The sequence below is a fragment of the Ovis aries genome, unplaced genomic scaffold (assembly GCF_016772045.2).
Source record: "Ovis aries strain OAR_USU_Benz2616 breed Rambouillet unplaced genomic scaffold, ARS-UI_Ramb_v3.0 scaffold_90, whole genome shotgun sequence".
Lineage (NCBI taxonomy): Eukaryota > Metazoa > Chordata > Mammalia > Artiodactyla > Bovidae > Ovis > Ovis aries.
The window spans coordinates 146,959-162,564 of record NW_024599829.1 but is presented as its reverse complement, the minus strand read 5'-3'; the positions used below and the strand labels follow the sequence as shown (position 1 = coordinate 162,564).

The following is a 15,606-nucleotide window of genomic DNA, read 5'->3' as shown; positions in this document are numbered from 1 at the left end:
ACTGATGTCCTTTAGGATGGACTGGTTGGATCTCCCTGCAGTCCAAGGAACTCTCAAGAGTCTTCTCCAACACCACAGCTCAAAAGCATCAATTCTTTGGTGCTCAGCATTCTTCACAGTCCAACTCTAACATCCATACATGACCACTGGAAAAACCTAGTCTTGGCTAGATGGGCCTTTGTTGACAAAGTGATGTCTCTGCTTTTAAATATACTGTCTAGGTTGGTCATAACTTTCCTTCCAAGGTGTAAGCATCTTTTAATTTCATGGCTGTAATCACGATCTACAGTGATTTTGGAGCCCAGAAAAATAAAGTCACCCGCTGTTTCCCCATCTATTTCCCATGAAGTGATGGGACTAGATGCCAGGATCTTAGTTTTCTGAATGTTGAGCTTTAAGCCAAATTTTTCACTCTCCTCTCCTCTTTCACTTTCATCAAGAGGCTCATTAGTTCTTCTTCATATCTGAGGTTATTGAAATTTCTCCCAGCAATCCTGATTCCAGGTTCTGCTTTCTCTAGCCCAGGATTTCTCATGATGTACTCTGCATATAAGTTAAATAAGCAGGGTGACAATATACAGCCTTGACATACTCCTTTTCCAATTTGGAACTAGTTTGTTGTTCCAAGTCCAGTTCTAACTGTTGCTTCCTTACTTGCATACAGGTTTCTCAAGAGGCAGGTTAGGTGGTCTGGTATTCTTATCTCCCCCAGAATTTTCAACAGTTTATTGTGATCCACACAGTCAAAGTCTTTGGTATAGTCAATAGAGCAGAAATAGATGTTTTTCTGGAACTCTCTTGCTTTTTTGTTAATCCAACAGAAGTTGGCAATTTGATCTCTGGTTCCTCTGCCTTTTCTAAAACCAGCTTGAACATTTGGAAGTTCACAGTTCACATATTGCTGAAGCCTGGCTTGGAAAATTTTGAGCATTACTTTACTAGCATGTGAGATGAGTGCAATTATGTAGTAGTTTGAGCATTCTTTGGCATTGCCTTTCTTTGGGACTGGAATGAAAACTGACCTTTTCCAGTCCTGTGGCCACTGCTGAGGTTTCCAAATTTTCTGGCATATTGAGTTCAGGACATTCACAGCATCATCTTTCAGGATTTGAAATAGCTCAATGGAATTCTGTCATCTCCACTAGCTTTGTTCATAGTGATATTTCCTAAGGCCCACTTGACTTCACATTCCAGGATGTCTGGCTCTAGGTGAGTGATCATGTGATTATCTGGGTCGTGAAGATCTCTTTTGTACAATTCTTCTGTGTATTCTTGCCACCTGTTCTTAATATATTCTGTTTCTGTTAGGTTCCTACCATTTCTGTCTGTTATTTGTCTATTTATGAATCTGTAAAATATTCCTGAATAAGAAAATATCTGAAATGTGAATAATATTTATGACATGGACGCTAAAACATAAGAGTGGAGGGTTCCTAGTCAGAGAAAATAGAAGAAAAAAAGTCATAGTTGGCCAGATTTTAGGGTCAGTTTAGAGAATGTAGAGGGGCCCAATGTAGCTGGATGAAAGCATCTAATGAGAGGCAATTGAGTGGTAAATGATGAAGAAACAAGAAAGAACCTATTATGAGTTTATTATTGCCAAATGCAGCACAAAACACCTAGTATGAGTCTCTTGTAGCCATACCCCAAGCAAAATTTAACAGATGGTAGTGCAATTAATATTTCATTTTATGAAGCATAATATTATCGCATTTCATAGACATTCGTTTTCAAAAACAATATAATTATAACAAATTTCCAAGACAAATGCATAAAACCAAACAAATTGAGGAGTCACCCAGGTTTCCTTGGCCACCCAGTCTCTTTGTAACCCCGTAATTGCTTTCAAAGTGATGACTTATGAAATTAGACAGTTATACCTAATTTTCTAATGCACAAGTGAGAAGGTTGGATTTTTTTCCAAGGAAAATAGGTTCTTCCACAATTATTGGGCAGGTCAGTCATACAATAAGTGATGAGCTTTAGAAGGACAATTCTTGCATTCCTCCAAGTGCTCACACACAAAACTAGTTGGGTCCTTTAAAGTGCATATTGTAGTCTGAATCACAGTAGCATGATTCATTGGCTAACCTAATGACAGGCATGAGAGGTGGACTATAAAGAAAGCTAAGTGCCAAAAATTGATGCTTTTGAACTGTGGTGTTGGAGAAGACTCTTGAGAGTCTCTTGGACCTCAAGGAGATCCAACCACTCCATCCTAAAGAAAACAAGTCCTGAATATTCATTGGAAGGATTGATGATGAAGCTGAAACTCCAAAACTTTGGCCACCTGTTGTGAAGAACTGACTCATTAGAAAAGACCCTGATGCTGGGAAAGATCGAAGGCAGGAGGAGAAGTGGACGACAGAGGATTTGATGGTTAGGTGCATCATCGACTCAATGAACATGAGTTTGAGTAAACTCCAGGAGTTGGCAATCGACAGGGAAGCCTGGTGTGCTGCAGTCCATGGGGTCGCAAAGAGTTGGACATGACTGGGTGACTGAACTGAATGCCAGAAGACATTTATTTCAATTTCTCAAATGAAGGGTATATGTTTTCTTCTAATACCTCAAAGGATACAGGTCCTAGAGATGAGACATGAATTCTAAATCATAATAAGTATCACTCTATTTACTTTAAACCTGAATGTGCCACTTTAGTCCATACCTTCCTTATGGTGATTTTCATCTCCGTGTTTCTCAGGGTGTAGATGAGAGGGTTCAGCATGGGGGCAATCACAGTGTAAAACACAGAGATGTCCTTGTCCTTGTTCTTGCTCCCTGCAGGTAGAACGTAAGTATAGATACAGGGCACAAAAAATAAAACTACAATTGTTATGTGAGAACTACACGTTGAGAGAGCTTTCTTTCGCCCTGCAGAAGAATGTGTTCTAAGGTTATATAGTATGACTATGTAAGAAGCTACTAGAACTAGAAATATGACAACCACAACCATTCCTGAATTTGCAATCACTAAGATACTCACAACATGAATATCTTTGCACACCAGTTTCAGAAGAGGCTTCACATCACATAGGTAGTGATCTATCTGATTAGGACCACAGAAAGGTAATTTGAGTACCATGAGAAGTAAAGCAATAGAATGCCAAAAACCTAATGCCCAGGCCAGGACCATCAACATGTCACACCTCTGTCTGTTCATGATGACCATGTAGTGCAGGGGCTTGACGATGGCTATATAGCGATCAAAAGCCATGAACATCAAGATGAATATTTCCACACCTGCCAGCAAGTGGGCAGCGAAAAGCTGGGCCATACAGTTGTTATAGGAAATGTTTCTTCGTGCTGCAGCTAAGTCCCTGATTAGCCTGGGGACCACCGTGGAGGTGTAGCTGACATCCATGAGGGAGAGGTGACAAAGGAAGTAGTACATTGGTTGTTGCATTAGATGGCTGCAGGTGATGGTAAGCAAGATGATGAAATTCCCCATTAAGACAGCCAGATAACAGAACAGGAACAAGAAGAAGAACAGTAAATCTATTTTCTTATTTCCCCACAACCCTATGAAAACAAATTCTGTGACATTGTTTTGGGTTTCCATGAGGTTGTGTAGAGTTTGGAAGACACAACAGAAATTCAGTTCATCTGAAACAATACAGAACATAATACATCTTTAATTGCATATTTAAAGTTTTGGATTATTATGTATTTGCATATTATACAGCAAAGATGTAGGGCACAGAAAATTTACTATAAGCAATCTATCATTTGATATTAAAAGCAACATATATCAAACAATATTTAATAAAATCATAATTATGTCTGGAACATAACAACCCAACCAAGAGGTGGTATTCTGATACTCATTTTACACTTGTAAAATAAAAGCAAGAGCTTTCAGTAATTTGCACCAAATCAGTAAGAGATTAAGTTGCAATCAAACTAAGATGGACCTGACTCTGATACCAGAGTTCATGATCGTGGGAACAATGCAACAACATTCACTGATCACGGAAATTCCAGCTTTTGTCCATCTGTGTAAAAAATATAAAGTCATTCTCCATCCCAGATCTTAGTCATCTATGTAATAGCTATTTACATATTTAAGAAAATCTCTCCACTTCTCCATGTGCATGTAAATCACGTACAAAGTCCCAATTTCAGATGAACATTCTATACATTCAATGGAACTAAATATTATTTTTGAAAATTTTGAAAAATGCTTTTCTTCATAGCAGAGCATACCTGTATTAGTTGAAAATATTTTCAGTGACTCTCCTTGTAGTCATGTGTGATCAAGATCCAAAACATGGAGAGACTGGAAACAGAGAATTTAACCACAATGTGAACCATCTGAATATAGGAAGAAATGTTATTGTTATATAAAACTCCACTTTAACTTTAATTTCAATAAATATATGTTTCAGAGGTTTCTGTTGATACTCCTTAGAGCTTTTTTTTTTTTTTGACATTGGGTGAACTCAACACAAAGAATGACCTATTTAGTTAAACACTAGGTGCCACATTTTGGATGTTGTAAACCAAGGAGGACAGAGTGAATATGTTGAAAAAAAATCAACTTTTATCCAAACCAAATGTTCTCCACAGTAAAATCATCGTTTGCATCAAATACTGTTAATTGTAATGAATTGTTGTTTAATGGCATCATTGAGGAACAATGTGGCATGTTAGATAGACCCATCATCTAATGATACAGTCTCACAAGTCCTGTTTGATTTTTGTTGAGCACTAAACAGTTCACCCTCTCTAAGCCTTCTTAGAGAAGTGAAATTGATACTGCTGGATCTATTTTCCTTACAGCAAAAACAGAAAGTAAAATTCATACCTTATCTATAATTATGTGGAAGATTGAACACATGATATAAACAAATTTAAAGACTTTTTTATTAAAAATATAATAGAAATTATAGAAAAACTAGAGAACCAAAAGTGTAGAAAATGAAGCTCTTAGTTTAGCATCTTTTTATTTTATTTATTTTCTTTTTTTTATTTTTTTATTATTTTTTTTACTTATTTTTAGTTTTTTATTTTTTAAATTTTAAAATCTTTAATTCTTACATGCACAGCAATACAAGCCTCAGCATCCCTTAATATTTGAATCAGTGCTGTACTACTTACAGTGGTTGAGCAGAACTTTGGAAAATACAGACTCATGGAAAAAGATCCTTCAGTGCAGGCTTTATTCTTCTTCTGGTTTTCCTTTAAACTAGGGGAAAAAAAAGACTGCCTTGTCCCTTTCTTTGTCCCTCCTTGTTCTCTCTCACTCTCTCTCTCCCTGCATCCAGCCCGCACACATACCACCATTACCCAAATACATATTTAGGTATCAAGGGTTTTGGGAGTGAAGGAAGAATATTGAGTCCAACTTTCCACATACCTTTCAGTTAAGGTGTTTCTTCCAAAAATCCCTCCTTCTAACTTTAAATTCTTAAAAAAAATTAGTGAGGAATAGTTTCAAAAGATATATCAAACTACAGTTTGAAAGAGCAAAAAGCACTTACATAAGCATATTAAGAAAGGGGATTTATAATTAACTTCATGATTGTACATGGACAGTGTAAAAACCCATCAAGGGCAATTTGATAACATTATTATCAGCATTTTAAGTGTTTACCATATTAATAATAAATAAAAGAATCATGAAATCAACATGTATGGTTTTCATTATTTTCTACATTTAGAGTAAGTGTTGAGATGAAAACAGAAAGTGCAAGTGTAGTTTTCTCAGTCAGTCGTATCTGACTCTTTGAGAGCCCATGAGCTCTAGCCCTCCAGTCTCTGTCCATGGAATTCTCCAAGAAAGAATATTGGAGTATGTTGCCATGCCCTTCTCCAGAAGATCTTCCCAATTCAGGGATCAAAGCCAGGTCTCCTGTATTGCAGGCAAATTCTTTACCATCTTAGCTTCCAGGGAAGCCCAAATGTTGAGACACTATCTACTAACTAATTAAATGATCTGGGCACAGAACTAAAAAAAAAAATCATTTACTGTCCATTTCACCTTTACCAACACCTACTAAGGCATATACAATTTCAATTACTATAATCAAAAATTACATAATTTTTTTCTAAATCTCAATTATTTTATAGAAATTTAATGTGCATCTGTGCAACTAATCATAACACCGATTTCTGAAAAACTTTGCATTCCTTTGAAATTTCAGGTGGTGCTTCAGACTGTTTCTTTTTATTTCTCTGAGACTGGGCTTTGAAACAGCAAATAGATAGAGAATACATCTGACCTTCTCACGAACTGTCCATCCAAAAGACTTTGAGGAAAGCATTGCTGTATATAACTTGAATTGAAAGCACACCAAAGGAAAGTGGCGGGGGGGGAATCCCACAGGTATTTTACAGCAGCCAGTGTGTATAACGTTATAATTATAAGAATAAAGCTACTAATATTAATGGAGTATATAAGATGGGTTTGAGGTGTCTTTCTTTAACTTAATCTCTTGAGGGTTATCATAGGAATGATTCAATAACTTTATAATGTTATAGAAACTAATGAAATATTATCAATATTTATTTTTCTATCTCTCACTTCTCCTAAAATAATTTCCTCAAAAACTGAATTTGCTGATGTTTACCAAGGTATATATACTACACATTTAATATATTTGAAATATTTACTATTTAATTGTGTAAATATGTTGAGATAATCAGAACATGTATACTTAACATTACTATCAAAATTTTGAAATTGTTTCTCAATGTTTATTTACTCCCACTTGAAATTTAAAAGCCATGAACAGCAATTTGTGTCAACAGATGTCATCTAGTATTAGATTATTATTATTTTAGTTTTTTGTTTGTTTGTTTGTTTGTTTTTTGCTTTCCTTAGTCCCTTTTAATCCCTTTGCCAAGCAGGTTGTCAGTAGAAATTAAGGGACCAGGTGAAGTAAACTGTAGTCCTTAGTTCCTATTTCTTATCAAGCTATTTTCATGGGTCATGATGGGTCCTTCTAAGGTTTTGTTTATTTTACAATATATTTTTCCTTTTTAAATTTCTCATTTCCACTCTAGATACTCACTGTACTCTAATGTATTTAACTCTTACTAGCTCCAGGGCATTTCATATTAATTGTCCTTTCCCCACACTGTCAATATCTAGAAATAATCTTTTAATAAAATCACCTTAAATTGTGGTGTTTGACTCTGTCTTCTCCTTGCTGCTTTGCCAGGTGGCAGCATGGGGAATCCCGCCCATGGCAAAGGTCATGAGGAAGCGGCCTGACATGCAAAGGCAGGATCAGGCCTCGTGGGGCCCCCTGGAACTTCTCGAGCATCTACCCCAAAACCAGAATCTGTCTCCATTATTATTTTATGACTTTCACCAACTCCTATGACATTAACAGGGGGCTATCCCCAATCACCTTTCTCTGGAAAAAGTTAACTTAGAGCTCCAGTTAACAGTCTCCTGCATATAAAAGGAGTGTCTCAGCTCAAACCCCTCTGATGGCTCTCTAACTTACCTGACAGGTTTACTCGGACTTTTACAACTAGGAATGTGATTGTTTACAGCCCTCCAACAGCGAGAGGCATGAAGCTGAAAACATCTTAAAGATATATAGCCTGTTTTAAAGAACTAACAATTATATTGGTGAAGGGTTTCATTGTTGAGTTAATGATTGCCCCCAGGCCTCCATATCCTTTATCTTTTAGGCACCTGAAGGATAGTAATCAATGTAATTGGGATATAGAAAAATGAATATAGTAGTTGTTAGCAATACTAGACTTTTGAGTTAATGAATTTTCTCTTTGTTATAAATCACTGTACTCCTCTTTCCTTGTTATAAATTGCTGTATCCTTGCTATGTAAGAATGTAACCTTAATTAGTGCTTTCTGAGAGTAGTATCAGACTTTAGTAAGAACAACACTTTTAGGGCAAATATGTTTTCTGGTTGACGGACCCTTATCAGAAAAGGGACATAAAATTCTATTAGGCCTTCTGGCCAGAAGATGGTGTAAATCACCTAAGACCTGTGTAAACAGCTAAGTATGCAGAGGGAAAGCCTGGTCTCAATAAGGGTCAAGGCTGCTGACCCTGAATGACTTTGTATTATCCATTGATCTCTATGTACTACTTAAAGTATAAAAGCTTTACTGGAAAATGAAGAAACGGACCAGTTTCTCAGAAATCTGGTCCCTCCCCCCCCATGTCAATTCTCTCTCTCTCTCTCTCTCTCTCTCTCTCTCTCTCTCTCTCTCTATCTCTTTCTCACTCTCCCTCCCTCTCTTCTTCAGGCTGAATTCCCATCTGGAACATAAGGGCTCTCCATGTCTACTAATTTTGCCCGGGCTTCTAAGACCCAAAAGAGGAGGCACTTTGCATCTCCGCTCCTTCAGGAGACCAGGAGGGTGTCTGTGGTGTAATGTAGATGGTGTAAGTTCCTCGTCTCGGAACTTTATTGTCTTTTTGTGTAAACCAAGGAATCTCAGCACCTTTTCTCTACTACATTATTCTCTTCTAATCTCTCTTTAAATCTCTAAATAAATAATTATTTCCTAATTGCCAATGCCATCTCCCCTTCGAATTACCCTAGATCCACCGGGGCTGAACCCTGGCACTGCTTGATATTGGGAAGCAATCAAATGTAAATTTGATTAAATAAGAAACAGTCTTTGAAAGATCAAATAAAACTGAAAATATCTCAAAATAAGGAAAAGGATGAGAGAAGTAAGCAAGAGAATAAGAGAAAATAGAGAAAAAAACACTTGAACCAAGAAGGAAATAATGCACAGCATTGCAGAATTTATGGATATTAACAAGGTAGTAGAAATATTAAAAAATAATTTTAATAAAAATATTGTAGAATCTAACAGAAGATACAGAAAAGCAGAATTGTTGTATATCAGCTAAAGAAATTAAATTCATGGCTAAACTTCTTGCCAAATATAATTTCTGGTCCAATGAATTTAATAATAATTTATCATGATCATGTGGAAATTATCCCAGGAATAAAAGACTTAAAATGCAACAATTTAATTCACTATATTAGCACAATAAAGAGAATCACAAGGTTATTTCAATAATGCATGAAGTTAATTGCAATTTTAAAATTCAATTTTATATGTATATAATATTTTTTAAATATTTCAGCAAATGAAATTGCCTAACCTAATATTGCAACTGTATAAGACTTACAACTACCATCACTTCTAATAATGAATACTCTGTAAGTCTGGACAAATAAAAGACTGTCCACTCTGAATTAAATCCTAAGTTCCAGACACTGCAATGAGGTAAAAGAAAGAAACATAAAACATACAGCTTCAAAGGTAGGAGTAAAATCGTAATAAATATACACATATACAGATATAGAATGGTTATATGATAGAAAATGCTAAGTGTTCTATAAAGAATCTAAAGCGGACCTAGTGGTAAAGAACCCATCTATAGGTGCAAGAATCAAAAGAGACAGGGGTTTGATCCCTGGGTCAAGAAGATCCTCTAGAGGAAGGCATGGCAATCCACTCCAATATTCTTGCCTGGGGAATCCCCATGGACAGAGGAGACTGGTGGGCTACAGCCCAAGGGGTCTCAGGAGTCAGACACAACTGAAGCGAGTTAGCATGCATGCAATCAGTTAGTTTAGCAAGTTCACAAGATATAATTTTAATACAAAAATTAAGTGCATTTCTATAACAGCAACAATTAAAAACTGAAATTAGGATCAACATCTATATAAGGTATTAATTAAAAATATGAAACTTGAGAGATAAATTTGAGTATATAATAATATATACTTGTAGAACACTTAACCTGTACATCAAAAGCAGGAAGTATTTCTTAAGAAAATTCAATACATAAGTAAGTAAAGAGATATGCCATATGGTGAACTATAAGACTTATTATATTTTACTGTTTTGCTTTTTAAATTTCAATGTGATTCCAATAAAATAAAACCAAATAATCAGAATAAATCAATAATCCCATTCTGAAATTTATGTAGAAATGTACAAGTTTAAAGAAACTTGGAATACTTTCAAAAATCTTTTGTGACCACAGTAAAATCAACCACAGAAAGAGAAACAAGAAGAAAAAAATTATGAAGACTAAACAACATGTTTACTTGGACTGTGAAGAAGGCTGAGCACTGAAGAATTGATGCTTCTGAACTGTGGTGTTGGAGAAGACTCTTGAGGGTCCCTTGGACTGCAAGGAGATCCAAACAGTCCATTCTAAAGGAGATCAACCCTGGGATTTCTTTGGAAGGAATGATGCTAAAGCTGAAGCTCCAGTACTTTGCCACCTCATGAGAAGAGTTGACTCATTGGAAAAGACTCTGATGCTGGGAGGGATTGGGGGCAGGAGGAGAAAGGGACGACCCAGGATGAGATGGCTGGATGAAATCACTGACTCAATGGACGCGAGTCTGGGTGAACTCTGGGAGATGGTGATGGACAGGGAGGCCTGGCGTGCTGTAATTCATGGGGTTGCAAAGAGTCGGACACGACTGAGCGACTGAAATGAACTGAACTGAACTGAAAACAACATGTTACTGAAAATCCAACCGGCTACTGATGAACACAACCATACAACCTATGGGATGCAGCAAAAGTGATTCTTAAAGGGAAATTCATAGCAACATAGCTCTTCAGATAACAATAAATAACTCATATAAACAGTCTAATCTACCACTTGAAAGGATTAGAAAAAGAACATACAAAACCTAGAGTATGCAGAAGGAAGGAATAAAGATCACATGGAAATCAATAAAATAGAGATAAAAATAATAGAAAAATAATAAAACCAAGAGCTTGTTCATTGAAAAGATAAACAAAATAGACAAATTTCTGACGAAGCTCATGAAGAAGAAAACAGAGAGGATCCAAATAAACAAAATAAGAAATGAAAGATGAGAAATAACAAACAATACCATGGTAATAGAAAAGTACATAAGTGAATACTAAGAATAATTATATGCCAACAAATTGGACAAAGGAGAAGAAAGGAACACATTTCTGGAAACATATGATACACAAAAACAGAATCAAGGAAAAATAGATAAATTGAACATGCTTCACTAGGAAATTCTACCAGACACAAAAGAACTTACACTAATCCTTCTCAAATTCTTCCAAATGATTGAAGAGGAGGGAACCCACCCAAAATTATTGTATTAAGCCATCCTCACTCTGAAATAAAAATCAGACAAAGACAGTGCCAAGAAGAAATTATAGCCAATATCTTATGAATACAGATGAAAAAATTCTCAGTTAAATACTAACAAGTCAAATTAAACAATATGCATAAAGGTTATAATTAAGTAAAGAGATATGCCATATAGGTGAATTATAAGACTTATTCTATTTTACCATTTTGCTTTTTAAATTTCAATGTGATTCCAATAAAATTAAATAGAATCATCAGAATAAATCAATAATCCCATTCTGAAATTTATGTAGAAATATACGTGTTTAAAGAAACCTAGAAGAACTAAAAAGCCTCTTGATGCAACTGAAAGAGGAGAGTGCAAAAGTTGGCTTAAAGCTTAACATCCAGAAAACGAAGATCATGGCATCTGGTCCCATCACTTTATGGCAAATAGATGTGGAAACAGTGTCAGACTTTATTTTGGGGGGCTCAAAAATCACACCAGATGGTAACTGCAGCCATGAAATTAAAAGACGGTTACTCCTTGGAAGAAAAGTTATGACCAACCTAGATAGCATATTCAAAAGCAGAGACATTACTTTGCCAGTGGAGTTCCATCTAGTCAAGGCTATGGTTTTCCAGTAGTCATGTATGGATGTGAGAGTTGGACTGTGAAGAAAGCTAAGAGCCGAAGAATTGAGGCTTTTGAACTGTGGTGTTGGAGAAGACTCTTGAGAGTCCCTTGGACTGCAAGGAGATCCAACCAGTCCATTCTAAAGGAGATCAGTCCTGGGTGTTCTTTGGAAGGAATGATGCTGAAGCTGAAACTCCAGTACTTTGTCCGCCTCATGAGAAGAGTTGACTCATTGGAAAAGACTCTGATGCTGGGAGTGATTGGGGGAAAGAGGAGAAGGGGACAGCAGAGGATGAGATGGCTGGAAGGCATCACTGACTTGATGGACGTGAGTTTGAGTTAACTCCACAAGTTGGTGATGGACAGGGAGGCCTGGCGTGCTGTAATTCATGGGGTTGCAAAGAGTGGGACACGACTGAGTGATTGAACCTAACCGAACTGGAATACTTTCAAAAATCTTTTATGATTACAATAATATCAACCACAGAAACAGAAACAAGAAAAAATATATGGAGACTAAACAACATGTTACTGAAAGACCAAGGGTCACACAAGGGTCACAAAGATGGTTCAACATGCACAAATCAATTCATGTGATACACCATATAAAAAAAAGAAAAAAGCTTTCAATTTTTTTTTTTCAATTTTTCACCATTGAGGATAATGTTTGCTGTGGGTTTGTCATAGATAGCTTTTATTATGTTGAGATATGTTCCTTCTATTCCTGCTTTCTGGAGAGTTTTTATCATAAATGGATGTTGAATTTTGTCAAAGGCCTTCTCTGCATCTATTGAGATAATCATATGGTTTTTATTTTCAATTTGTTAATGTGGTGTATTACATTGATTGATTTGCGGATATTGAAGAATCCTTGCATCCCTGGGATAAAGCCCACTTGGTCATGGTGTATGATCTTTTTAATGTGTTGTTGGATTCTGATTGCTAGAATTTTGTTGAGGATTTTGCATCTATGTTCATCAGAGATATTGGCCTGTAGTTTTCTTTTTTGTGACATCTTTGTCAGGTTTTGGTATTAGGGTGATGGTGGCCTCATAGAATGAGTTTGGAAGTTTACCTTCCTCTGCAATTTCTGGAAGAGTTTGAGTAGGATAGGTGTTAGCTCTTCTCGAAATTTTGGTAGAATTCAGCTGTGAAGCCATCTGGACCTGGGCTTTTGTTTGCTGGAAGATTTCTGATTACAGTATCAATTTCCGTGCTTGTGATGGGTCTGTTAAGATTTTCTATTTCTTCCTGGTTCAGTTTTGGAAAATTGTACTTTCTAAGAATTTGTCCATTTCTTCCACGTTGTCCATTTTATTGGCATACAACTGCTGATAGTAGTCTCTTATGATCCTTTGTATTTCTGTGTTGTCTGTTGTGATCTCTCCATTTTCATTTCTAATTTTATTGATTTCATTTTTCTCTTTGCTTCTTGATGAGTCTGGCTAATGGTTTGTCAATTTTATTTATCCTTTCAAAGAACCAGCTTTGGCTTTGTTGATTTTTGCTATGGTCTCTTTTGTTTCTTTTGCATTTATTTCTGCCCTAATTTTTAAGATTTCTTTCCTTCTACTAACTCTGGGGTTCTCCAACTCTTCCTTTTCTAGTTGCTTTAGTTGTAGAGTTAGGTTATTTATTTGACTTTTTCTTGTTTCTTGAGGTATGCCTGTATTGCTATGAACTTTCCTCTTAGCACTGCTTTTATAGTGTCCCACAGGTTTTGGGTTGTTGTGTTTTCATTTTCATTAGTTTCTATGCATACTTTGATTTCTTTTTTGATTTCTTCTGTGATTTGTTGGTTATTCAGAAGTGTGTTGTTCAACCTCCATATGTTGGAATTTTTAATAGTTTTTCTCCTGTAATTGAGATCTAATCTTAATGCATTATGGTCAGAAAAGATGCTTGGAATGATTTTCGAAACTCTCCAGAAAGCAGGAATAGAAGGAACATACCTCAACATAATCAAAGCTATCTATGACAAACCCACAGCAAACATTATCCTCAATGGTGAAAATTGAAAGCATTTCCCCTAAAGTCAGGAACAAGACAAGGGTGTCCACTTTCACCGCTACTATTCAACATAGTTCTGGAAGTTTTGGCCACAGCAATCAGAGCAGAAAAAGAAATAAAAGGAATCCAAATTGGAAAAGAAGAAGTAAAACTCTCACTGTTTGCAGATGACATGATCCTCTACATGGAAAACCCTAAAGACTCCACCAGAAAATTACTAGAACTAATCAATGAATATAGTAAAGTTGCAGGATATAAAATCAACACACAGAAATCCCTTGCATTCCTATACACGAATAATGAGAAAGTAGAAAAGAAATTAAGGAAACAATTCCATTCACCATTGCAACGAAAAGAATAAAATACTTAGGAATATATCTACCTAAAGAAACTAAAGACCTATATATAGAAAACTATAAAACACTGATGAAAGAAATCAAAGAGGACACTAATAGATGGAGAAATATACCATGTTCATGGATTGGAAGAATCAATATAGTGAAAATGAGTATACTACCCAAAGCAATTTACAAATTCAATGCAATCCCTATCAAGCTACCAGCCACATTTTCACAGAACTAGAACAAATAATTTCAAGATTTGTATGGAAATACAAAAACCTCGAATAGCCAAAGCAATCTTGAGAAAGAAGAATGGAACTGGAGGAATCAACTTGCCTGACTTCAGGCTCTACTACAAAGCCACAGTCATCAAGACAGTATGGTACTGGCACAAAGACAGACATATAGATCAATGGAACAAAATAGAAAGCCCAGAGATAAATCCACACACATATGGACACCTTATCTTTGACAAAGGAGGCAAGAATATACAATGGAGTAAAGACAATCTCTTTAACAAGTGGTGCTGGGAAAACTGGTCAACCACTTGTAAAAGAATGAAACTAGATCACTTTCTAACACCGCACACAAAAATAAACTCAAAATGGATTAAAGATCTAAATGTAAGATCAGAAACTATAAAACTCCTAGAGGAGAACATAGGCGAAACACTCTCAGACATAAATCACAGCAGGATCCTCTATGATCCACCTCCCAGAATGCTGGAAATAAAAGCAAAAATAAACAAATGGGATCTAATTAAAATTAAAAGCTTCTGCACAACAAAGGAAACTATAAGCAAGGTGAAAAGACAGCCTTCTGAATGGGAGAAAATAATAGCAAATGAAGCAACTGACAAACAACTAACCTCAAAAATATACAAGCAACTTCTGCAGCTCAACTCCAGAAAAATTAACGACCCAATCAAAAAATGGGCCAAAGAACTAAATAAACATTTCTCCAAAGAAGACATACGGATGGCTAACAAACACATGAAAAGATGCTCAACATCACTCATTATTAGAGAAATGCAAATCAAAACCACAATGAGGTACAACTTCACACCAGTCAGAATGGCTGCGATCCAAAAATCTGCAAGCAATAAATGCTGGAGAGGGTGTGGAGAAAAGGGAACCCTCCTACACTGTTGGTGGGAATGCAAACTAGTACAGCCACTATGGAGAACAGTGGAGATTCCTTAAAAATTGCAAATAGAACTACCTTATGACCCAGCAATCCCACTTCTGGGCATACACACCGAGGAAACCAGAATTGAAAGAGACATGTACCCCAATGTTCATCGCAGCACTGTTTATAATAGCCAGGACATGGAAACAACCTAGATGTCCATCAGCAGATGAATGGATAAGAAAGCTGTGGTACATATACACAATGGAGTATTACTCAGCCGTTAAAAAGAATTCATTTGAATCAGTTCTGATGAGATGGATGAAACTGGAGCCGATTATACAGAGTGAAGTAAGCCAGAAAGAAAAACACCAATACAGTATACTAACACATATATATGGAATTTAGG

The 15,606-nt window shown here is 36.1% G+C and overlaps 1 protein-coding gene across 1 annotated transcript; it reads right to left on the bottom strand.

Moving 5' to 3' along the window:
• Positions 1-2,632: 2,632 nt before the first annotated feature.
• Positions 2,633-3,562, bottom strand: LOC114112068 (olfactory receptor 4P4-like). Its single transcript, XM_027963719.1, has one exon. The coding sequence runs from the start codon at positions 3,560-3,562 to the stop codon at positions 2,633-2,635; it is 930 nt and encodes a 309-aa protein (XP_027819520.1).
• Between the last annotated feature and the right edge of the window lie 12,044 nt (positions 3,563-15,606).

What these genes read in the sequence shown, in the direction of transcription:
- LOC114112068 (XM_027963719.1), bottom strand. Translation starts at nt 3,562, where the DNA reads ATGGAAACCCAAAACAATGTCACAGAATTTGTTTTCATAGGGTTGTGG.